The following is a 25,506-nucleotide window of genomic DNA, read 5'->3' on the forward strand; positions in this document are numbered from 1 at the left end:
GGAGGCTGTCAAGAGGTAATTTCTCATGTTCTCTCAGGTCCTAACTAAATATAAAACCTTCCTATCTCATACAGGGGCACATTTGCAGACTATAAAACAGCTCAGTGCCATATAACTGACTTCTCAGCAGAAGAGGGCTCCGGCTCCCATCACACACACTGCACTCGTCGTCTGATCCTCTTTACTGCAGCGCTGTCCTTTTCAAACATGGGAAAGGGAGACAGGGGCCGAGGACTCTTCCTTTCTCTGCCTATATAAGTAATAAACTGTCTGAATCTCAAAAGGTTCACGGTTTTACACCAGCCAAATCTGTCAGGCTTTGCTAATGCTTGACATCCATCTCAGATCAATCTTCATTAATAAGCAATAGGAAAGACAGGAGGGAAGAAATGAAAATATTCAAAGGTGGTTAGAATACAGAAGTAAGTACATTAATGGTTCTATTTAATCTTCCAAGCAAAGAACTAGACTATCTGCTCCTAATCTTCTCTAATAATATTAAAGATGGACTGGCCTTGATACAGTATAACTAATACAGGTCTGATAACTAAAAAACCTAGCAAGGCAAGCAAGATATTACTCTCAACTCATGAGGTCTAAATTTGAACTTAAGTTTGAAAGATGATTATTACATAATTAGTAAAATCTTACCCCACATGATATGTTAATTTTACATGTGAAGAACCTTCAAAGATTAAAATACACTAACATCACGGGAAATGTAAAATTTGACCAAGATTTAGGATGCTACTACTGCTAGAAAACATATATAAACCAACAGTGTGGTCTGTTAAGTCTGGGACATTAGAACTAGCTGTACTGTACTCTTAACACAGCAACTCCAGTCCCACTATGCCGGTCTATTTGCCATAATCATTTTCCTTTTTCAAATACTCTTATTCTGCTTCTTCCCAATTCTGTGCTTTTCTTATTATTACTATAATCTGGAATGCTTTCCAATCTTCTCTGATCTATCTCCACTTACCACTTCCTTTAAGACAAATAAATCTCCTTTTTTCTAACAATGTTGGCTATTCCTATCCCACAAAGAAAATGAAAACAACCTAAGTGGTCTAGCTCAGACTTCCATGTGCTTACTATCTTCATATTAATACATTTTGTGGCTATCCTGAGATAGATACCATACTTCAGCTATGAACTATTGGTTTCCTTGAACAAAAATGAATATTGAAGATTTTCTGCTGAGACTTCCCCTTCCAGACTCATTTCTAATGGGTAGGGATAGCTCTGTGTCTTTCTCTCCATTTATGTCTGTCTCTCTCTGTCTCATATGTCTCCTGACTTTTTAACCTTTTTTTCTTTCTTCTTTTTCATTTTATTTTTTCTTCTTCTTTTCTCTTCTTCATTCTTTTCCTTTTTTCTTTATCTTTACTTATTTTCTGATCAGCCTGTATGCACTAAGTGTCTAGACAGGTCTAAGTGAACAGTTTCCAATCATCTGAATATGATTAGGGTCAGAATATTCCTCTCTTCACCTTGAACCTGATGCGCAAAGAGTGAAAACAGAATAGAAGAAAGATTGCAGATCACCTCCTTCTGCTCGCCTCTGAACACTCAGACTGAACTTGAAGAATTAGGAAGAAACATATCATCCATCAGATGACTAGAAATCACAATAGGATCACAAGAAATATGGGAAAGCAAGACAATACCTCTCCTCCAAGGAAAAAGAAAAATACCTCTTCATCCTTAGACGGTACAATGAAACTCATGGAAATGTCTGATAAGGATTTTAGAATATTCATAATGACAAAGCTAACAGAGATGGGAGAGAAGAAAGACAATGAACTGCAGAAGAGGCAGGAGAAAGGAGCTGACGAGTTCCGGGAGGTGAGGAAATTCTTGTAAGATCTAAAAGAGGAAATACACACTCTAAAAAAGAATCAAATGGACCTGTTAGAGATAAAGGCTATAATACGGGAAGTCAAAATCACCCTTCAAAGTATTAAAAGCAGACTAGATCCTACAGAGAATTGATTATCAGATGTAGGAGATAGAATCGCTGGCCTAGAAAAACTGACCATGAAGATTGAGAAAATGGTCCCTCAAAATGAGAATAATATACGAGAAGTACTAGATACCATCAAGTGTCCAAGCATCCGGATAATTGGTACCTCAGAAGGCGAAGAGACTCGTAAGGGCATTGATAATCTATTCCATGAAATCCTGCAAGAAACCTTTTCAAATCTAGAGAGGCACTCAAAGATCCAGTCCCAAGAAATACGAAGGACCCCAAATAGAATCAACCCAAGAAAATCTTCTCCAAGACACATTATAGGTAGATTGACCAAAACCACAAAGAGAAGATACTAAGATTGGCAAGAGAGAAAAGGCAAGTTGCCTACAAAGGATATTCCATTAGGCTAACAGCAGACCTCTCATTGGAAACAATGCAAGCAAGGAAAGAAAGGGAAAATATATTCACAGTGTTAAGGGAAAAGCAATTTCAACCAAGAATACTGTACCCAGCAAGATTATCCTTCATACGGGAAGGAAAGACAAGAATATTCTCAGATAAACAAAATCTGAAAGAATTTACCAACACCCGACCAGATCTCCAACAAGTTCTCAAGGGAGTGCTATACCAGGAAAATTAAATACAGACGCATGGAAATAAGAGTTCAAAAACTAAGAAAATGACTAACTTAATCGTAGAGACATGTCTGAAGTTGAATATTATATCCCAGAATTTAATCAAGAAGTTCGGATCACAACAGAAGATAGATTAAGTACTAGAGACTAACTGGTGAAACAGCATTTTATGACATTTGACTAAAACATTGCTGATGTTCTCCCAGGCTTTGTTTTCCAGTTTTAAGGATTTTTGGCCTGTCTTGAGCTGCCGGTAGGTTCACGTACCTACTATTTGAACAGAATCCTGTTTCCTGGCTTTAAGTTTTAAGTAAAGTTTGTTAGTATTTCTTTGATTTATTAAAGCTAAAATTGCTAATTCTTGAAATTAAAAATATATTTAAAAAATACCTTTTTAATGACCAAAGTAAGCTTTATAGCATCAGCCAGGTGCTACCTTATAGTATATTCATTCTACTCAGAGTTTCACACTTATAAAGTCAGACATGTATTCACTGATATGTACATACCAGCTAAACTTGCCATTGAAAGTAGTTAGATTACTTAAGAAATTTGTGAACACACATGACCTATGCAAATTCTAAAGAAAACAAATTAAACTCTTAGTTAAAATACAAATTAAAAAAAACAAAATTATACTCTATGGAAAACTACTCAGCCATAAAAAACAAGAAGACTCTGGCTTCTGACAGAAAGTGGATGAATATGGAAGATTTATTGCTGAGCGAAGCAAGCCAGGCTATGAAGGAGAGATACTGTATGTCTCCACTTAATATATACCAAGTGGCTGCACTCTGTAGACGAAACTGAATGACTACAGGATATCAAAACATAGAAAATGGTTATAAATACCAGATATAGTGTGGGAGGAGCGTGGGTGAAGGAGGAGAGCCTGAGAAAGGACATTAAGGAGAAAAATAGGCAAGGCATTTATGGGACAAAGAAATGGGTTATTATCTGCTGAAGATAATGTGTATAGTATTCTCAACTGGACTGGTGAGAAATATATACGTGTTGGAATATTCACTTTGTAAAACTAAGAAACATATGTGACTGAATGTATAAAAGAAATTGAAATAAAATTTTAAAAGATAATAAAACATTTTGTGAGAGCAAGGCACGAGGGAATAAAAGGTTATATGAATGACCCAAAGGCCTCTGTTAAAATGGCTATAATCTACTTAAATGTTCTCCAGTAACGAGAATCATCTTGGAGAAAGCATAGTAGTCATCTGAATTGCTTCAGAACACTGATTAATTTACCTAATACATCCTCTTTCCCCAAATCTTTAGGACTTTAAAATGATCTCAAAGATAATAATATATGTGCTAAGAAAAATGTCACCCCAGTTCAAATTTACTTCTTTAACCACTGATCAGATTTTTCACATCAGAATAAGGGTGGAAGCCTTGGGGCTGGCAAGTGGTATTGTGGTTGAGGTGCTGGACTCCCACATGGCCGACAATGGTTCAAGTCTTGGACCGAACAGCTTGCTTTCCCACTCTCCTTTTCTCACTCTCTTTCTCAGTCTCTGTGGTCAAACTGAAAAATAACAATAAATAAAATTAAGTAAATAGTTCTAAAAATTATTTTTTTAAAAAAGAATAAGGGTGGTTTAGGTTTTTGCCACAGGGCACATGTGCTCATGACAGAGAGAGAGGAAAATAGAGAGGGAGATAGGAAAAGTGAAAAATCCCCCAGAGGGATGCCACACCACATTACCTTCTCCTCCATTTCCTCATCAGGATTTTTGGCATGCACACACATGCAACCAGCATGATTTTCAAGCCACCAGGTGTGGGACTCGAACCACAGTGAGTGATGATGGAATCCAATGCTTTAACCACAACACCACCTGCTTGTCCCAAGTGTATGCTTTTTTACATCATAGTTTTTACTAGATTTTTTCAAGGATTCCATTACTCAAAGACAGTTAAGGTGAAGGTTGACTAAATTGTCAATAAGAGGGAATTAACAGAATACAGTAATTTTTCAAATTTTCCTAATTACAAGCCTAGGATTTGTGGTTCTTAAGCACCAAATACTGTCTCCTTAAACTCAGAACCTCTCAAAAGTTATAATCAAAATGCATCCCTTACAAACCTGAAGAGGTATCTTCAAGGTGTAATATTCCATATATCAACTGAAAAAACAAAACAACAAACAAAACCCAACTGTTCTAACTCAGTACCAGATCAATTAATTCTTTAAAAAAATCATAGAAAACCTGTATTTTAAAAAAGTATGTTGGGACCAGCAGTTAGCGTAATGGCTATGTCGCTGGGCTCCCATGTAGTCGATCGCGGTTCAAGTCCCGGACGCAGCAGCTTAAACTCACGCAGGGCGCGTGTGCGTGCGTGCCCAAGATCCCGAGAGGAGAATGGAGGAGAAGGGATTGCAGCGTGGCCATCCCCCCTAGGGGGTGATTTCTCGCTTTGTCTGTCTGGCGAGCGCACGCGCCTTATAGCAAAAAACCTCTCCCCCGACCCCACCCCAAAAAAAGTATGTTACTAAGACTACTGAAGAGAACACTAATATACTCAATGACAAGATTTCATAAAATGGGAGTAATTCCTGAGGCCTAAAAAGCAAGTCTGTTTTTCAAAACTTCATCTACGATATTCAAAAACTGCAATATAGTTAGAAGCCCACATTTCTTTAAATGATTAACCAAGAATCTAACCAAAGTCTTAAGAGTTGAATATAGGACCAGATACAATATTTTGAAAGAGAGAATGGTAAAACTTGGGCATTTCGGCAGATTTTTCAGTAACATACAAATCTGGAGAACATCTGAGCTCACAATAATCACATTGTTAACTTAAGTTTTAAGATACACAAAAATGGGGGACCAGCAGATGGCGTGGTGGTTAAGGCGCTGGACATTCCCATATAGTCAACTAGGGTTCGAGTCCTGAATCTGGTGGCTTGCTTGTTCACTTCCTCTCTCTCTCATTCTCACCCTCTATCTCTCTCTAGTCAAATTAAAAAATAAATGAATGAATAAATAATTAAAAAAGAAAAAAAAATACACAAAAATGGGTAAATGTTATGTTTAAAAATACCTATAACACTGGGTCAGCAAGTGGTGTGGTGGTTAAGGCACTGGATGGCCGTGTGGCCATCTTTTCAGTTGAAGTCCCAGACCTGGTGGCTTGAAAAACACACTGGGCCTGTGTACATGTGTGACCAAAATCCCAAGAGGAGAATGGAAACAGAGAGACTGGGATGTGGCCATCCCTCCCAAGAGGTGATTCTTCAGTTTCTCTCTCTCTGTTAAGTGAGTACACCCTATAGCAAAAACTTAAAAAAAAAACAAGTTTAAAGTTTTTTTTTTTAATTTGCTAAATGAATTTAGCAACATTAAATCCTACACAAAATATTTTGTTAAAAAAAAATCATAAATGATTGTTTAAGTAGGTCTAGAGTAAGTCTGCCTATCTAGCCATATTGAAATGAAATATATCAGCATGCCATAGCATTGGGTCATCGGTAAAGTCATGATGCATTTTAGCTCAGAAAAATATATCTTGACTTTCCCAATGACCTAATATTAACAACATTTCACAAACTTCAGTACTTACCAGTATTTTTAACTCTACTTTTCAACTGAGTAGAAGTCCTCTTCTTGGTCTTTGATTTGGGGACCTTATCTTTAGATGCCAGGCTGGCATGTGCAGATGCTTTCCTTGTCTTAAACGTTTTAGTCACTGCTGCTGGATCTACTGGGTCAGGCATACTGCTAAAGCTTTCTAATGATTCTTCATCAAACCGGCGTCTTCTCCTGCTTGTATCTAACTGATTTTTGCGGTTACTATTTGCAGTTTTCTCCACAGATACTGCAAATCCAGCCTTGATAAATGGTTTATCTACTTCACCTTCTTGATCATATAGCCATTGTGTCCTACTGTTTTCCACCTCCTCTTCAGGCTGCTTTTGACTCCTACCAATGAAAACAAGTTAGCTAAATTATAATTATAGATGTTGTTATTACTTAAACTCTAGATATATTTAACTTACAGTTTTATAGTTTACTAATGAGTAGACTGAGGTGAATAAAATCATCAACAGGCTATTAAGTGCTTTCATAAAATATGCAAGTATGCAAATTTACATAGGCTAACATACTAAATTACTATAAACCATCATTTTGGATCCTTGTCAACTAAACCATTTCTACTAGTAAAAGATCCAAATCAAAGATACAGCATTCGTGACGGAAAAGGCTAAGAAAGAAAAATCAAGAAAGGATGGGACTTATGAATTGAAAATAAAGCTGTGGGAATAGCTAGAAAAAAGCTATGTAAATGGTTTGGGAACACATGGATCTGTGTCACTTAAAGCAGTTCAAACAGAATCAGAATTTGGTGAAAACAACTAGCCAACTAGCTAGTAATTTATTTCTCTATTCATTAAGTCTAGTTTAGTTCTTTTGATCTAGTACCATTTACCAAATTGGAATTGCTAACATCCTAAATATTGAATAGGCATTCATTGTCCATCTAAGCTTGGGAGAAAATAGGCAAAGTTAATTAGGTCTGTAAGATTTCTCATGAATTTTAACATGCCAATGTGCTTTATAAATGCCCTAGCGGGTAGTTAGCAGTAAGTCCAAAACTTTTAACCCAGAACCTAGCAAAGATAACAGCTGTTCTTAAGAACAGCTTGGGAGACAATGACCTATAGGGTTTAACTCAAGACTAGGTTTTTCACAGCTTGCAGGCCAAATTCAGCTTGTTACTTGTTTTTGTGTGGACTGCACGCTAAGAATGGTTTTTGTATTTTTAATTGGTTAAAAAAAAATCAGAAGTAAAAAGTTTGTGACACATGAAAACTACATGAAATTATCAGCACCCATAAACAAAATGTTACTGAAATCTACAACCACATTCATGTTTATGTACACTGCAAAAATGGCAGATACAAATGGCTATGAGAGATACCAAAAGGCCTCCAAAGCCTAAAACATTACCATGCATGCCTTCACAGGAGAAGTTTCTGATCTATGCTCACTACAAGGTTACATCTGTAATAGATCAAGAATCTAAAAATAATATTAGATATCCGGATCCTAAAACTTACAGTAATGCTTACTGCAAAACTGAAATAATTTTTATTGTCAATTATGTATGAAACATGGATAATAATAAAAAAAAAACATGGATAATAATGAAGTAGGAACCTTTCATAAAGAGGCAATCCTACGGAAAGAACAGGCATTTACTGCTTATGATAGACAATCATCATGTCTGAATGGCAACTATGCACCAGGCACTGTGTCAAGCTCTGATAATAGAACATTTTTATATAGCTATACCAGGTTTAATTTTTTTAAAATGGCTTCCAGGACAGCTAGGAAGAAAAGGTTTTAAGTCACGAGAGTCCAACAAAATGAATACAGAGTTGAAATTCTAACAGGTTTTGGTAAATGAAGTTAAAAAAAAAAATTCACAATTTAACCACTAAAACCAGTCAAAACATTTATGCAAGAGATGGAGACAAGCCCAATCACATAACTAAAGAGAAACAATGTGATTTATAGTCGTCCCTCAGTGTCAGTGTCAGGACACCCTGTGGATACCAAAAACCCAGACACTCAAGTCCCTTATATAAAAAGGTATAGTCTGCACATAACTATGCACATCCTCCTATACATTATAAATCATCTCCAGTTTACTCGTAATATCTAATACAGTATAAATACAGCGTTAAAAAAAGCAATAAATAATACTCTGTAACCAGCTGATTGTTTAGGGAACAATGACAAGGGAAGAAAGTCTGTACATGTTCTGTACAGATGCATCCATCAAAGGCATAGTGAACGCCAGTAAAATGTAACATTTTAATCAGTGGCTGGTAGAATCCACAGAAGCTGAACTCATGGACATGGAGGGCTGACTGTAGATGACTCTAAAGGCCTAGGAAAGACAAACTCATAGACACTATATTCCTAGAAGAATATTAGGCTCAATTGGCCACTAAGTTTTCATCCTCCCAAAGCTTTTACATTTTTGTTTTTCTTTTAAAAAGTTTGCCAGAGGGCATGAATACTCACAAGAGACAGACAGAGAGGAAGAGAAAGTAGCCCTCAGTAGGGTGTGGTCTGCCACAATCCCTTCTCCTCCATTTTCTCATCCTATCAGGATTTGGGCATGAATGAGTGGATGCCTGACATGATTTTCAAGCTTCTGAGATGAGGATTTGAGCCATAATTTACGCCATGTGGGATATGACTTCCTTAAGCACTGGGGTTGGCCTTAAAGTTTAAGTAAATAATGATATCAATAAAAAAGGTATACAATTTTCATTTATGGTTATCAAAATAATTTCCTGGATTATATAATCAATTAAAGACATTATCTAGCTACAAAAATGTCTAGAGAGGAGCCAGCAAATGGCATAATGGTTACATCGCTGGACTCCCACATAGTTGACCAAAGTTTAAGTCCTGAACCCAGCAACTTAAAACTCACATCAGGCATGTATGTGTGTGTGCATGCCCACGAAACGGAGAGTAGAATGAAGAAGGGACTGCAGTGTGGCTATCATCCTGGGGAGGTGATTTCTTGCTCTGTGTCTCTGTCTCGCTGGCGTGTACACGCTCCCTATAGCAAAACTCTCTTAAAAAAAAAAATTACTAGAAAAAAACTGGCCTGAGCCAATTCAACTAGTCTTTCACGCTATTTAAATAAAAAATTATGTGTGTGAAGATGAAAGATAATGAATATGAGAGACTAAAAGATAAAGAAATCCCCACTATGATTAATACCACATATCATCAAACTTTATAGACAAAAGTTGTTTTTATAATCAAATAGCACTGAACATTTTATTTCATGGACTTTGGAAAACAAATCTAATCAGGGATATAAACCAAATAAGATGACTACCACTTACCAACTTGACTTCTAATAGTTATTATTATCAATAGTTTGTAATACTAAGTCAGTGAGCAGTGAACTGATTTAACCTTAAAGACAGACATCAAATCAAGGACCAAAGACACCCTTCTCAGACATACCCTTCCAAAATGAATCTCACAGGACAATCTGAATCAAAACTCTGAACTTCTCTTGTACCAAGTATATGCCTGAGACATATCTCATAAGACATAAAACTCTTAAGCCAATTGCTATGGTGTGCACCTTTAATCTCAGAAACTTGAAAAGCTGGAGACAGACAGATCTCAAGCCTCAGGCAGGCCTAAGCAACACAATGAGATCCTGTCTAAAAAGAGCTGGGCATAATGATATGAATTTGTGATCATAGTGCGAGGCTGAGGGAGCAGAGTGATATTGTGATATCCAGCCTTGAACTAAAAAAAAAAAAAAAAAAAAAGTAAATGTTTCCTATTTCCAATACTATCAAGTCAAACAAGCATAAACATCCTCCTTGTGTTTTCAAAGTGAATGTTTAAGCAAATAATGAATTATGTTCAAACACAAGTACCTTTGTTTTTCTGCTCCAATAGATGAACTGCTTTCAAAAGGTTTTGGAAAAGCCATATATTCTGTTTTCCCCGAAGGATTCTGGACTAATGGTTGCTGCTGTTCAGTGGGTGTAGAAATATTCTGAGAAAAGTCTCCAAAATTATTGGAAAATAAAGGGCTGAAATTCATACCTAATAAATAAGAAGAATGGGTGAGAGAACAATTAAAAAGTACCTTTAGACTAAAAATGAGGTAAAGAGGTAGTTTTATTTAAATGTGCTGCTTAAATCTACTCAAACAAAACAATCTCTAATTAAAATAAAGTAACGTTCATTAACTCAATTACTATTCACAGCTCAGTCCACTGTCTTCTAGGCACTGGGGACATAAGGATGGCTTAAGATCCCCACCCATTTAAGAGCTAAAAGAAAGAAATAATACCGAATTTACCAAATTAGTACTGTGCCAGATTCTAGAGTGGGCACATTACATGTTATTTTATTTGATACTCAAAACAGTGTTATAAAATAGGCATTTTACTAATTTTACCAGTGAGAAAATAGGCTTAGAAATCCAACGTCTAATAAATGGAAGAGCTGGCTAGATTTCAGGTCTGCGTGACTCCAAAGTTTATGTTCTTTCCACTCTAGTCTAATTGAGAAAGTAAAATATAATTAAATACCAAATAGTCTACATATCAGACGTTATTTGCAAGGGGCTACTAACAACTTGAGGAGAAAAGGATCAGGAAGGCTTGACAAAACTCAACTAGTTCATGAAGAACAGTCTTTGGAAAAAGCTGGCATGAGCATGAAACCCATTTCAGTGAAAAGGAAGAGAAGCATGTGCAATTTCTTGCCTATTACTTAAAAACCGACCTGAATAACCTTTGCTCCCAATGCTAATTAACACTCAAGAACTAAAATGCTTGTAAATTTAATGCCACTATGCTGGAAATCCTATTAAGAAAATAAACTGCAGTATATAAATATTACAATATACTCACATAGCACTCCTAATCCTTTTTCTGCTATGTTCTCTGGCAAACATCTTCAACTCCTCTTCCTTCATGACCCACCTCATATAACTTATCCCTTAATGTATCCACTCTACTTCTGTCACGGCTCGTCAGTACCCCCTCCCTTGCCCCGCTAACATGACACTGAGTCAGGCTCTCATTGTTTCAGGTACCACTGCAACAGCCTTCTGTGCACAGCTACACTCTAGCTCCTTTCCTCCAATTTCTCCCCAACACTATAACCAGTGTCATCTTCCTAAAATACAAATCCTGTGTTATTGCCCTGCTCAAAAATCCTTCAACAGGCCTCTCATTAGCAATTATTAGCATAAGCTTCTTTGTACATCAATATTTCAGTATAAGCCTCTGCCACTCCTCAGGCTTATCAATTACTCTTCTCCTGCCTTGGCCCTGAACACTACCCACACTTAATTATCTCTGAATTCCATCAACGATACACTATTTCACTGTTTTGTAACTCTAGTGATTTCATTGATTAGAAAGCTTTTCCCCTTCTAATATCTCTGGAAATAAATTCTTTAATTCTTTAGGCTAAATGTCACCTTTACTGGGAAAAACTGATTTGCTGACACTTTTCTCAAGCTTCTGCACCACTGCTCTAGAGCCATGGCAATGCTCCATAAGCATTTACAAATACGCTTAGCTTCTTCATGAGATTCTGAATTCTTTAAAGGATTAACCTTACTCAACTCTGAACTCCAGTAACTTTAAGTGTACATGGTTCGAAATGAGTACAGACAAAAGGTACAACGAAAGCCTAAGCTACACGTGCTCACCTTTAGATTAGTTGAACGCCCTATCTCCCTAATACAACAAAGCGCTCCTCCAGCAGACTATGGTCTTACTAAGCCTTACTCAGGGCCTGGTGTGCAACAGCCACTGCACAGATCAATTCCCTTTACCCTTAACAAATAGTTGAAACAATCACTTATAAGTAGTTTACATAATTTCGTTAGCAACCATAACATTAAGCTTAAGTTTTCATTATAAATAATCAATGTAAAATGATTGCAAATTTCTCTGTAAACATTTCCTACCATTCCCAAAGAGAATGCTAAAAATCCATGCAAGACAAATTACATTTACAAATACTTCAAATTTATTTATTTTTCCCTTTAGATCTCCCATCACCTACCTGGTGCAAATGATGAAAAATTAGTAAATCCAGGGAGATTAAACAGATTTACAGGCTGTGTGGGAAAGCTCAAAGGACAAAATAAACTGGGAGAAGGAGGGTGTGATGCATTACTTCCTCTTTCCTTGCTTCCTGGCTTTTCTGGATGCTGAGTTTGTTGGCGCATAAGTTCATTTAACATTTGTTTCAACCTACAAAAGTTTAAAACGTCATTAATTTAAGAATCAATTACCTTCTACATAAAATATATTCAGAAAGGATATGTATAAGAAATGATTCAGAGTTAGCCCAAGTGCTACAGTCATAGCACACTGAACCACAGTGCTGAAAGCCACATGGCCAACCAGACGATCAAATCTTGTCTGAAAATACGCCGAGTGCATGCATGGGCACCTATGATCCAGACAAGCTGGAGGGTTGGAGAACTGGGATCACAGCATAACTAGACCCTGTTGAGGTCTCTTCTTTTTGTCTCTCACATATATGCTACCAGAAAAAAAAAAAGAAATGACTTGACAACACACAGGACAGACTGACTGCTCTGATATTTACTTCAGTATTTGTTTGCTCTGCAGCTTAAGTTAATAACTTAGCCTTTGAAACAAGAACTAAATTTCTGTCCAATAGCTTTACTGAGGTATAATTTACACACAATACAGTTCACCTAACGTAAGTGCTACAATTCAGTAATACAAATTCTCCTTTATGCTTTTTTCTATAATAGGAAACACGTGAACAGCAGAGCGAGAAGAGCAAAAGCACCCTCAAGTTCATACCACATCAGGATCCTAGGTGCCCCTATGAACAGGCCCAGTGTATTGACAGGCCGACCATTTGGCTTCTAGCACTGTAGGGTGCTAGTATGACCAATGTGCCTCAGCAACTATGCCTAGTAATACAAATGTTGAAAAACAAAAGTCCAGGGACCAACAGATGATGTAATGGTTACGTCGCTGGACTCCCATGTAGTCAACTACAATGTAAATCCCAGACCTGGGGCTTAAAGCTCACGCCAGGCACCTGTGTGTGTGTGCCCAAGATCCTAAGAGAAGAACAGAGGAGAAAGAATTGCAGCGTGGCAATCCCCCCGGGGAAGGGGGATTTCTTGCTTTCCGTCTCTCTCTCTCTTTCTCTTCAGCAAGCGCATGCGCCCTATAGCAAAAAAATCTGTCTAAAAAAGAAAGAAAAAGTCCACTATATAAAAAAGCAACATTGGGCAAATCACTGCATATAGAATTTTCAGGTGGTAACATCTCCAAATACGCAATTTGTTCATGCCCTTTTCAATCAGAAGCTAATTGTAAGACCCTCACTCAATTTTAGCACTTACTACAAGAAACAGTCTCAACATGCCTGGGAATCAGATTACCTCTGCACATTATTCTGTTGCCATGTTAGCTGAGTGTAGCACTGGTTCAACTGGTGCATTATGAGGTGTACTTGAGGAGATGCAACATTGCTAGGCATAACACTGTAAGGACCGGTGAGAAGGGTTTGTAGCAGGCAAGACAGAGTCTATCAAAAGAGAAATTTTGGTAATAGTTATTACAGGTTACTTGAAAAAAAATCTGTATTGCAATAAAGATTTATTTTTAAAAAAGAAAATAATAAACATATTGTCATAGTAAATTTTACCTGCTGGTCTTGCATCAAAGTCTGACAAATATTCACACTGAAATCAAGTTGTTTCTTTAACTGATTGATCTGTTCTTGCCACTGTTCTTTCTCTTCCACATAAGAGAGCTCAGACACCCAACGAAGGTTCTCCTGCCGCTGCATGCTGATGTTCTGCTGCCTTGTCTTGGCTAAAGGACGATAATTTCCGTCTGTTGAAAAATGGCGTTTGTTCTTCCACCTAACAGAAGATTTAAAGAAGACAGGCATCATGCGTAATAAGCTGTTCTGAATATACAGGAATAAACCCTGATCCGTGGTCTATAGACCAGTATTTTAAGTTCAAAGGACTTATAAACAAGAATGAAAAAAAACCTGATTTTCTATCCTCATTACAATTATCATTTTTGACTGCTTTCCAGTCTTTTTCGTTTAAGTTTTTATAAGACGTATGCATATAGGGACCAGCAGATGGTGTAATGGTTACATTGCTGGAATCCCACAGTCAACCATGGTTGAGTACCAGACCTGGTGGCTTAAAACTCATGCTGGGCAAGTGTGTGGGCATGGCCAAAATCCTGAGAAGAAAATGGAGGAGAAAGGACTGTAAAGTGGCCATCCCCCTGGCGGGTGATTTCTCGCTGTCTCTCTGTCTCTCCAGAGAGTGCACACGCCATAAAGCAAAAATCTCTGTTTCAAAAAAAAAAAAAAAATAGAGAAATATGCACATAATTCTATATTCTACAAAAAATACATATCCCTATATCACAAGCATTTTTAATCCTTTATGTTGTTAAGTCCAGCCATATAACACTCCATCATAAAGTGGAACTACTGTATCTACTGAATCATCTTCTTTTTTTTGGAGAGGTTTTTGCTATAAGGCACGAGCGTTTGCCAGAAAGACAGAGACAGAGAGATAAACAGTGAGAAATCACCCTCCAATTCTCCTCTCGGGATCTTGGGCATGCACGCAAACGCGCCCGACATGAGCTTAAGCCACCGGGTCCAGGACTCAAACCGTGGTTAACTACATAGGAGTTGAGTGACATAGCCATTACGCCATCTACGGGTCTGTGAACCATCTTCTTATCCATGAAAAAATTTTGTTATATATAACAATATAATCAATACCTTCATTTTTAATTATTAATTGTCCACAAGTTTTCATTTTTGCTTAATTGCCATAAACAAGAGGAAAGATAAAAGCTTATGAATCTTGACCCAGTGTACTTATCATCTGCTATTAAGATATCCTTGTGGTACAATAAAAAATATTATCTGTTCTATGTCCCTGGTTCCTGGCACAGGGCTCCCAAAGCCCTTGGAATCACCTCAGTGACAGACTATCATTTGTTATTCCTAACAAACCACATTCAACCACACCTGAGTTTATGCAAATGAGCTGACTCTGGATCCTAAACAGCTTAATGTTGGCGGATGCTCTTCAGAAAAACCAACCAGGTCATTCAAAGGTTCTAACTTTCAGAACACCACTTGAATGCCAAGGAGGGAAGAGAGGTTAGCGATTGAGTTCAATCACCAATGACTGTTTTAAGCAGTCATGACTATGTAATGAAACCTCTACAGGAGCCGCTAATTAACTTGGGGTGCAGACAGCTTCTGGGTTGGTGAACATATCCAAGTGCTAAGGAAGTGGTATGCCCAGAAAAGTTACGGAAGCTCCACTCACCTCCCCACCCCATACAAACATCCCTAACTTACCATGGTTTAACTTATGATTTCTCAATTTTACAAAGGTTGGAAACAATACATTCAATAGAAACCATACTTTGAGTATTCATACAACCACTGGGTTTTACTTTCAGTACAGTACTCAACAAATTATAAGATAGTCAACCATTTATTATAAAATAGGCTTTGTGTCAGAATGATTCTGCCCAATGGTTACTGCCCAATGGTTACCAATGAAAGTGTTCTGAACATGTTTAAGGTACATTAGGCTAAATGCAGCTAAATTACATTTAGTTGATTAGGCAAACTAAATCCATTTTCAACTTATAATGGGCTTATCAGGATGTATAAACCACTGTAACATCAACAGCATTTGTATACAGTCCTACACATCTCTTCCATTTGGCTGTTCTTGAGTTTTATCCTTTACAATAAATTGGTACACATAATTCTTTTCCTGAGTTCTGTGAATTATTAAATCTGAAGGGGGTCATGGGAACCACCAAATTTGTAGCCACACTGGGTAGGGTGTGGATTTCTGAGGGCCAAAGACCTGTGGCTGGGATACAGAGGAAGGCAGTATTGTGGAACTGGGTCCCATAAGTTCTGAGGCTTGCACCAACTCTAAGTGTAAAACTGAATTGAATTGAACAAAACAATGAGCTATCTTCTCATCCCACTCAGAAGGGCTATTATCAAAAAGACAAAGGAAGTGCAAATGCCAGCAAGAATGCAAAGAAAGGGGAATTCTTTTACATGGTTAGTAGGAATGCAAATTAGTACAGTTTCTATGAAAAACAGTAAGCAAATTTCTCAAACAGTAAAAAAAACAGAACCACTCTATGAATCCAGCAATCCCCACTAACCATAAGAAAGTGAATTAAATGCTGCAAATGCATTTTCACTAATGCTTACTGCAGCATTATTCACAATGACTCAGATATGGAAGCAACCTACATGTCAATCGGTAAACCAATGGAAAAGAAAATGTGACACGTATATATAATGAAATAGTATCCAGCCATTAAAAAGAATGGAATTCTATCATTTGAGGTCACATGGGTGAGTCCAGAGGAAACTAAGCTGTGTTAAATAAGCCAGGCATGGAAAGAAAAACACCACATGTTCTCCCTTATATGTGGAAATTAGGGGGAAAGAACAGCCTCCTGGAGGCAGAGGGATGAAGAATGGCTGCTAGAGGCTGGGAAGCATTTGGGGAGAGAAAGGAGATAAAGGGATGCTGATTAACGAAACTGCAGATAAGAGGAGCAATGTCTACTGTTATAAAAACATAGTGTGGAGAACAGAGATGGCAACGACTTGATACATTTGTGAAAGTAACTAAAAGAAAAGACTGAATGTGTCCAACACAGTTAATGATAAACAGCAGAGATGATGATGACATGTTAATTATCCTGCATGAACCATTACATTGTACTCTTATAGTGAGGAATCATATTATACCCTCAGGATAATGTGCAATTAATAAAAAATCAAAAATTTAAAAGCTGAACTAAATTGTGGGACACTTGGAGAATAAAAAAAAAATTGTTTGGTACCAGAAAGACCCAAGGTTCTTCAAATCAAGCAAAAAAGAGACCAGGAGATGGCATAATGGTTATGTCACTGGACTCCCATGTAGTTGACTGTGGTTTGAGTCCCAGACCTGGTGGCTTAAAATTCATGCCAAGTGCATGTGCATGCATGCCCAAGATCCTGAGAAGAGAATGGAGAAGAGATTGTGGAGTGGCCATCCCCACTGGGGGGTGATTTCTCACTTTCTGTCTCTCTCTGTCTCTCTGGCAAACACACGCACCCTATAGCAAAAACCCCTCTTATAAAAAAAAAAAAAAAGTCAAGCAAAAAAATTAAAACTAACCTATTTTTAGGGTCCTTGATATTATAGGAGTTATGGTTCACACTATTAGGAGGATACGCAGAAAAGTTATCATTGGAACTGGCATCTTGTTCCTCTTCTTCCTCCTCTTCATCTGTCCGAACAATCCCTTCAGAAAGGTAGCCATCTTCATCTTCTTCATCTAGTGCACACTGTGTAGAACCTCCCCAAGTTGCCATTGTTCTAGTGATTAAGAGACAAAACCAGACATCATTCTGGAGATGAACTGAATATCTGGCCATCTATTATGTGCCAGACATTGTATTAAACACATATATACTTGTATGCACATAAAGTTTCAATTAATCATAGTAATTTTGTGAGACAGGAGATACTCCCCTATTGCTGTCATATCGAATATATTTAGTTTGCCTTCCACAAAACAACTACTGAGTAATTAATTCATATTACAGATAACTAACTCTTTCTGAAAAATTTTAAATACAAAAATTTCAAAATTATCTCCTAAAAACTGAATGTCTTATACAGTAAAATGTTTCAAGAGATTTAAGAACCGTATAAACAGTAGATAAGCAATTCAATTTAAAAGGTGCTGAATAAAGGTCCTGATAACAAAGTACTATAAATATCAAGCATTTTCTTTTTATAAGCTTGAAACTTGACTAATAAGGATTACACACAAAAAAAATCTGCATGACCATTTGATCAAGTGCCACAGTAATCTAAAAGGAGAGAGAAAGCTGGTACTAGTAGAAGTTAGAATAGAAAGTGGCTGGATTCAGTTAACCTAAGTCACAACGATGATACTTGAGCCCTAGCCTCACTGAAATAAATAAAAGACATGACCTTTGCTGTAGAAAGGAAATGAAGCTGCCTTGCCCACAGGTCTTGGGTATGCAATCTTAAAAGAAATGATTTAAACAACTCTCTTACTTTTCTGTTCTACTTTGTTGAGGCGTACACAGATTCTCCGATCCGTCACTTCGCAGTGACACTGCCACTGGAGATGTAGTTTCAGCTAGACCTTGCCTCCTCTGATGCTCCGCCATCAGCGCCTCAAGCTGCTTTCTTCTCTGTCGCAGCTCCTCCCTTAACATTTCATGTCTTCGCATTTCTGACCACAGCTAATTTTAAAAAATCTTACTTAGTATCTGGATTTGTGGCAGCTTTAAAAGATAACAGACTAGCAATACTGTTAGTATCAACAGGCTTTTCTAGTCTCATTCTATTCTCTTAACACTAATGTGTCTGCAAGGTTAAAATAATGTTCTAGTGATGAGACAATGAAATGATTAATTTTTAATGAAAACAAGTAGTACTCGGGGCTGGCAAGTGATATGGCAGATGGGGCACTGGAATTCCACATGGCTGACCACAGTTTGAGTCCCAGACCTGATGCTTGGTTTCTCACTTTCTCTGGTCAAATTTAAAAATTACAATAACAAGAAATAAAATTACATAAATAATTCTTAAAAACATAGTACTCAAAATAAGCTTCACAAACTGTTAGAATTATAATTTCATAGTTTTACGTTGTATTTAAATTTCTCTAGTTGCTTGACTTTTCTTTTTGGTTTATTTTTTAAATACTTTAAGAGCACCATTTGGGACCAGCAGATGGTATAATGGTTATACACCACTGGACTCCCACGTAGTCAACAGCAGTTCATGTCCTGGACCCAGTGGTTTAAAACTCACATGTGTGTGCATGTATGCCCAAGATCCTGAGAGAATGGAGGAGAAGAAACTGTGGCATGGCCATCCCCCTGGGGGTGATTTCTTGCTTTCTGTCTCTGTCTGACTGACAAGCGCATGTTCCCTATAGCAAACATCTCTCAAAAAAAAAAAAAGTTAAAATATTTTCTACAAATGACACATAAGTAAAATGCCAAAGGTTAGGACTTTCTAACAGAAATGACTATTTGTAGCAAATACTGCTTTATATATAATTCTGTGAAATGTATTTCTAATAAAGAGTATGACTATTTTGAAAAGATCCCAATATAACTATTTTGGAAAAAATTGGTTTACGCTAAAAGACACAAAATATTCTAGATTATTGTTTAAAAACACTTAAGTTTTCCTTCCTAACAAGTGATTTTAGATCAACTCAAGAACGACAGGGTACAATAATATATAATACCTCATTGTCTACTACTGAAGAATCCTCAGGTTCAAAACCAGATCTGCCTGTACTGGTCTCATTCTCGGTAACATTTGGTGTTGAAGTAACAACAGGCATATGTTTTTTTGCAGGACAATCACCCACACTGGCAACTGACAGCTTAAAAAACAAACAAACAAACAAGAAAGAGGTTAATTTATCAAGACCCCAGCTGCCATCATCATCCAAAGATAACTTGACACAAGAAAACAAAAATAGGGGCCATCAGGTGGTGTGGTGGTTAAGGTGCTGGATTTTCAAGTCCTAGACCTAACACCTTAAAAATCATGCCAGATGCATGTGTGTGCATGCCCAAAATCCCAAGAAGAGAATGTAGGAGCAGGGACAGCCACATGGCTATCCCCCTGGGAGGTAATTTCTCACCTTCCCTCTCTCTTTGTCTGTCTCTCTCTCTCTCTCTCTCGTGAGTATGCGCCTGAAGGCAAAAACCAAAAACACTTAATAAATGAAAACACAGGCTCAGGCTGATGAGTAGTAACCTAAGTACAACCAAGATAAAATGTTATTGTAGAAAATTCTGTATACTCAACTCTGCCACACATTTCTCCGGACATTTATTTAGATTGGAGGTAAAACAAAAAAGGATTAAAGTGGAAAAAGTAAGAGCCTATAAAATAAAGTCCTATTAGAAATAAGTCATTTGATACTGTTCCCTTCTCTTTCTTAGAAAACAAAATTTAAGCAAAGAATAAAGCTAACCAATAGATTTCAGAAAAATCTCAAAAAAGAACTGCTATTCCCTTTCCATGTCAATTTTATACCTGATTATTTGACATGGTCAAAGACAGCTTATTCTTTGTTTAACCCCAAAGAGCCATGTAGAGAGGCACTATTTAATAAGCATAAGTATATATACATTTAATATTCAAACTACACATAACTATTTCTCTTAGATAACTTAAGATGATTTTAAGATGATTTATTATATAATTTTTAGGAAAGTAAAAAGATAAAGTGCTAATCCATAATTGCAAAGTTCAAACCAAAATATTTTAACACATAATTGATGAGTACTTGTGATCTGAATCTATGGCTAACTAGCCCAATAAGCAGAAGAATGGAAAGAGTAACAGCATCAGTTCCTGTGTGCTGTCTTCTATAGCAGAATGTACATTCCCAACCCATTTTATTCGTTCATTCACTTCATTAATCACAAAATTAGTACGTATAAGTTCATTCACTTCATTAATCACAAAATTAGTATGTATAAATGTATCTGTCACCTCAGTGTGAGAAAAACAAGGAGTACTTCCTGGTTTTAAACATCTTTTTTCAGATCTTTTAATTTAATGAAATAAATTTCACAATTACCTGTAAGTCAGGACATGCCTTTTGTAATGCTTGTATTTTCTCTTGAATCTCAATCAGTTTCTTTCTTTCTTCTTGTAATTGTTTTAGCTCTCTCTGTTGTTGCTGTAGTTTAGCCTCATAAAATTTCTCTCTATAATTAAATTGACATTATATTGATACACTCGAATAAAATCTAAGGACAGCATTAGACACACCATAACACAGACCTGGCTGAATAGTAGGTTGGTGCAAAGGTAACTGATTTTGCATTGTTAAAATTTGCCATTGATATTGGAATACATTGTTATTATTTTAAAGAAAATTTTTTAACTTATTTATTTAAGCTTGACCAGAGAAGGACAGAGAGAGAGAGAGAAAAGGAAAATGAGAAAGCAAGCCACCAAGTCAGGGACTCAAACCATGGTTGGCCCTGCAGGAGTACAGAGCCCTTAACCACCATACCACCTGCTGGACCCTGGAATACATTGTTAAATAAATGTGGTGATGTTATATATCATTTTAATGTGCATTTCTTGCCCTTTTTTTAAATTTTTGCTAAAGACTTACCACTTCCTGTTTATTTTATATGTATTTTAGACTATGGGAATGATAGTAGACAACAAGCAAATTAGGGTAATTTTCCTATTCGAGCTCAAAACAGGTTGTAAACCAGTGGCGACAACTCAGTATCAACAATACACTGCCAGGAACTGCTAGTGAACCTACAGTGCAGTAGTGTTTCAAGATTTGCAAAGGAAAGGAGAGCTTGAAGATGGGGAAGGCTGTGCCTGGCCAATTAAGAGCAATCGCTGAAACTGATCCTCTTAGAACGACATAAGAAGCTGCCGAAGAACTCAACATTGAACATTCTAGGTGGTTTGGAGCAAATGGGAAAGGTAAAAAAAACTTAAGTGCCTCATGAGCTGGCCAAAAATCAAAAAGAACACTCTGAGGTGTCATGTTTACTTATTCTGTGCAACAACAAACCTTTTCTCAATTGGACTATGATGTGCTATGAAAAGTGGATTTTATACAAAAATCAGCAAAGACCAGCTCAGTGGCTAGACCGAGTGCAGCTCCAAAGCACTTCCAAAGACAAACTTGCACCAAAACAGATTATGGTCACCGGTGGGGTCTGAGCCACTACAGCTTTCTGAATCCCTGTGAAATCATTACATCTGACAAGTATGCTCAGCAATCGATGAGATGCACCAAAAACTGGAATGCTTGAAGACGGCATTGGTCAACAAAAAGGACCCAGTTTTTCTCCGTGACAAGGCCTAACCACACGTTGCACTATCAATGCTTCCGAATGCTAAACCAATTGGGTTACGAAGTCTTACCTCAGCCGTCATATTTACCGGACCTTTCACCAACTATCTACCACTGCAAACACCTCAACAACTGTTTTTTATTTTTGCCATAGGGAACATGTGCTCACCAAAGAGAGAATGACAGAGACAGTGATAAGGAAAGTAAAAAAAATCACCTCCCAGAGGGATGGCCTTATCACAGTCCCTTCTACCCTATTCTCCTCTTGAGATCTTGAGCAACAGGTACCTGGAGTGATTTTCAAGCCACCAGGTTTGGGACTCAAACCACAGTCGGCCATGTGGGAGTACAGTGATGCAACCACCACGCCATCTGCTTGCCCCTCCTCAATAACTTTTTGCAGAAAAAACGTTTCCACTACCAGCTAGATGCAAAAGATGCTTTCCAAGAGTTTGTCAAATCCAAAGCATGGATTTTTATACTACAAAAATAAACTTATTTTTCATTGGCAAAATGTGTTGATTGTAATGATCCCTATTGTGATTAATAAAGATGTGTTTAGACCAAATTATAATTTTATATATAATGATATTATAATGGTCCAAAACTACAATTACTGTTGCACCAAGTTAATACCTTCTTTATAGCAGGCACTAAATTTTTATTAAAAGATGATCAAAAGGTTAACGTACCTTGCCTTTTCATTTACTCCAGTATCTCTCTGTGTTTTATTGGCATTTTCTCTAGTATTATTTGAATTTTGTTTGGTGTCTTCTTCTGCTGGGTAGAAATCATCCACATTTGAAATATTAGCACAAGTAACTCCTTGAGCTGCATCTTCATCCTAAAACAGCATTATTATATTAAGCCAAACCTGATTTCTAAACATAGTATTCGATTTATACCTAGGTAAATATCACTAGCTAAAAAATTTATGTAACGTTAGAAAAATTGAAACAGTAAAGAAATTACATGATTTTTACAGAAAACTGAAGTTTCATCTTCAACCAAATGCAAGAAATTAAGTATTGAAAATAAGATGACCACATTCAAAAAAAATTTTTTTGAGAAGTTTTTGCTATAGGGCATGTGCCCTCGCCACAAAGACAGAGAGAGACAGAGAGACAGAAAGCAAGAAATCACCCCCCAGGGGGGATGGTCAGGCCGCAATCCCTTTTCCTCCCTCCTCCTCTTGGGATCTTAGGCACACACGCACACACACCTGGCATGAGTTTAAGCCACCGGGTCCGGGACTCGAACTGTGGTCGACTACATACCAATTATTCAGTAATGACAAAAACTAAATTGCCTTTTTGGACCAGATTTTAATTATCACAGAATAGCTTTCTAGAGAATATGAAGATAAAAAATATACTAACGAAGCTAGGACCTTTTAATACTAGATTAATTATCTTGAGGTGTAACTTGAAATTGGCCCTGTATCTTAATGGTTAAGGGAGCTGGGTCCCACATAGTTGACTGCAATCTGAATCCTAGCACCCATGCCAGGAGTATTTGCATGCATGCTCGAAATCCTGACAAGACAGAGAAATGGAGAAGGGACTATGGCACGACCACGCCCCACTGGGAAGCACTTTCTCACTGCCCTCTCGCCTCCTTTGTGTGTCTCTCTGGGGAGCACTCAGAGACTCTGACAATAGAAAAAAAAAGTGCAACTTTTACATTAAGTAAACTTCAAATACTCAAGTTCTACTGTCATTTATTTAAAATTTTCCCTCATATCCTCACCTTGGTCTTTTAGTTTGCTAGCCAAGTGCCAACACTTACAAAAAATGAGAATTTACCTTCAATCTGTTATGATTGCTGGAAAAACGACTATAGTTCATCTCTTACTACACACAGGTCCCTACCACCTGTTGAAATCAATGTACTTATTAAAATGGGCATCAGGGATGAACCCCTACATTTTCTTCAAAATATTTAATTTTACATATTTTATATTTATTTATACTTCCTATGAAGCACTCAACTAAATTTTTTTCCTTTTGGAAATATTTTAATAAAACCATAAAGAGTTAGAGCTTATTTAATTAAAATACTCCCTAAAGCAAAAACACTCTATTCAATATAAATCTGAAATGAATCTGTTATACCTATAAACCACCAATTTATTCATCATCTCTCATCTATTATTTCCACTTTGGGCAATACATCTTAGAAAAAGAATTTTCATTAAAAAAAAAAAAACAGGAAATTAACAAGTACAACTGTGTTCAAGACTGCACAGCCTATTATTCTTTGCTTTAGAATCTAGTTTTTTCAAAAGGAAACATATACATAAGGTCAAAGTTCAAAACATAAAAGGAGTCATTTAGAAAAGTCTCCTTTTCAGGACCAGCAGTTGGCATAATGGCTATGTCGCTGGACTCCCACGTAGTTAACCGCAGTTCAAGTCCTAGACCCGGTGGCTTAAACTCACACCTGGTGCATGTGTGTGCGTGCCCAAGATTCTGAGAGAAGAATGGAGGAGAAGGGATTGCGGCGTGACCATCCCCCCTGGGGGGTGATTTCTTGCTTTCTGTCTCTATGTCTCTCTCTCTCTCTCTCTGTCTGGCGAGCGCACGCGCCCCATAGAAAAAACCCCTAAAAAAAAAAAAAAAGAGGTCTACTAAGCATGTGCATGCCCATGACCCGGGGCTGGCTAGGGATGAGGGTGGATTGTGACATCAGGAACCTACTGGGGGTATTATTTCTCTGTCACTCTCTCTCCTCTCTCTCATGAAAGAAATAAACTTAAAACAAATTAAAATGTACATAAACTCTTAATACGGCAATTCCACTTCTTCAGATCTATTCCTAAAAAACTCAAATGCACAGAGAGCCCTCTATAAGAATGTTCACTGGAGTGTTATTTCTAAATAGTGAAAAAACTGGAATAAAAGGATACATCAATAGGATGCTAGATTAAATTAAGGTCCGTTAATAGTACAGAAAAACTACACTAGAGTTCAAAAGAATTACATGAACTGTATATACATATGCAGTATTTCTATTTTATAATTATCTATGAAATTATATGTACAATTCATAATTACTTACCTATATAATTACATAGAAATGTATACACTAACATGAAAAGTTCACCAAGACATTCTAGAGCAAGCTATAATATTGTATTTTATAATTTATAAAAACACAAAGAAACATAAAATAGAGCATCTTTTTAAAAAAGAGATGCATACTGATGTATATAAATGAGCAGAAAAGGTCTAACAAAATAGAACTTATGTTTGTGAAGAATAGGATTATGAAGGATTATGAGCGAAGTTCAAGGAGTTCACCAGTATTTACTATACTTTTTAAAAAACAATAATAGTACTTTCATCTTTTACTTTAGTAATTCTAAACAGCAC

The 25,506-nt window shown here is 37.0% G+C and overlaps 1 protein-coding gene across 22 annotated transcripts in view; it reads right to left on the bottom strand.

The window, feature by feature from the left end:
• Positions 1-25,506, bottom strand: part of PCM1 (pericentriolar material 1) — a 120,682-nt gene that overhangs the window by 52,315 nt on the left and 42,861 nt on the right. For all 22 annotated transcript variants that reach the window (XM_027772340.1, XM_027772338.1, XM_027772337.1 and 19 more), the window contains 10 exons: positions 22,825-22,976; positions 20,882-21,011; positions 19,529-19,669; positions 18,319-18,509; positions 17,407-17,607; positions 13,854-14,073; positions 13,588-13,733; positions 12,219-12,409; positions 10,064-10,235; positions 6,199-6,557 (listed from right to left, as the gene is read on the bottom strand). In XM_027772340.1, coding sequence (XP_027628141.1) covers positions 6,199-6,557; positions 10,064-10,235; positions 12,219-12,409; positions 13,588-13,733; positions 13,854-14,073; positions 17,407-17,607; positions 18,319-18,509; positions 19,529-19,669; positions 20,882-21,011; positions 22,825-22,976 — 1,903 coding nt within the window. The remainder of the gene's footprint in view (positions 1-6,198; positions 6,558-10,063; positions 10,236-12,218; positions 12,410-13,587; positions 13,734-13,853; positions 14,074-17,406; positions 17,608-18,318; positions 18,510-19,528; positions 19,670-20,881; positions 21,012-22,824; positions 22,977-25,506) is intronic.

The sequence above is a fragment of the Tupaia chinensis genome, unplaced genomic scaffold (genome assembly GCF_000334495.1).
Source record: "Tupaia chinensis unplaced genomic scaffold, TupChi_1.0 Scaffold000271_1, whole genome shotgun sequence".
NCBI lineage: Eukaryota > Metazoa > Chordata > Mammalia > Scandentia > Tupaiidae > Tupaia > Tupaia belangeri.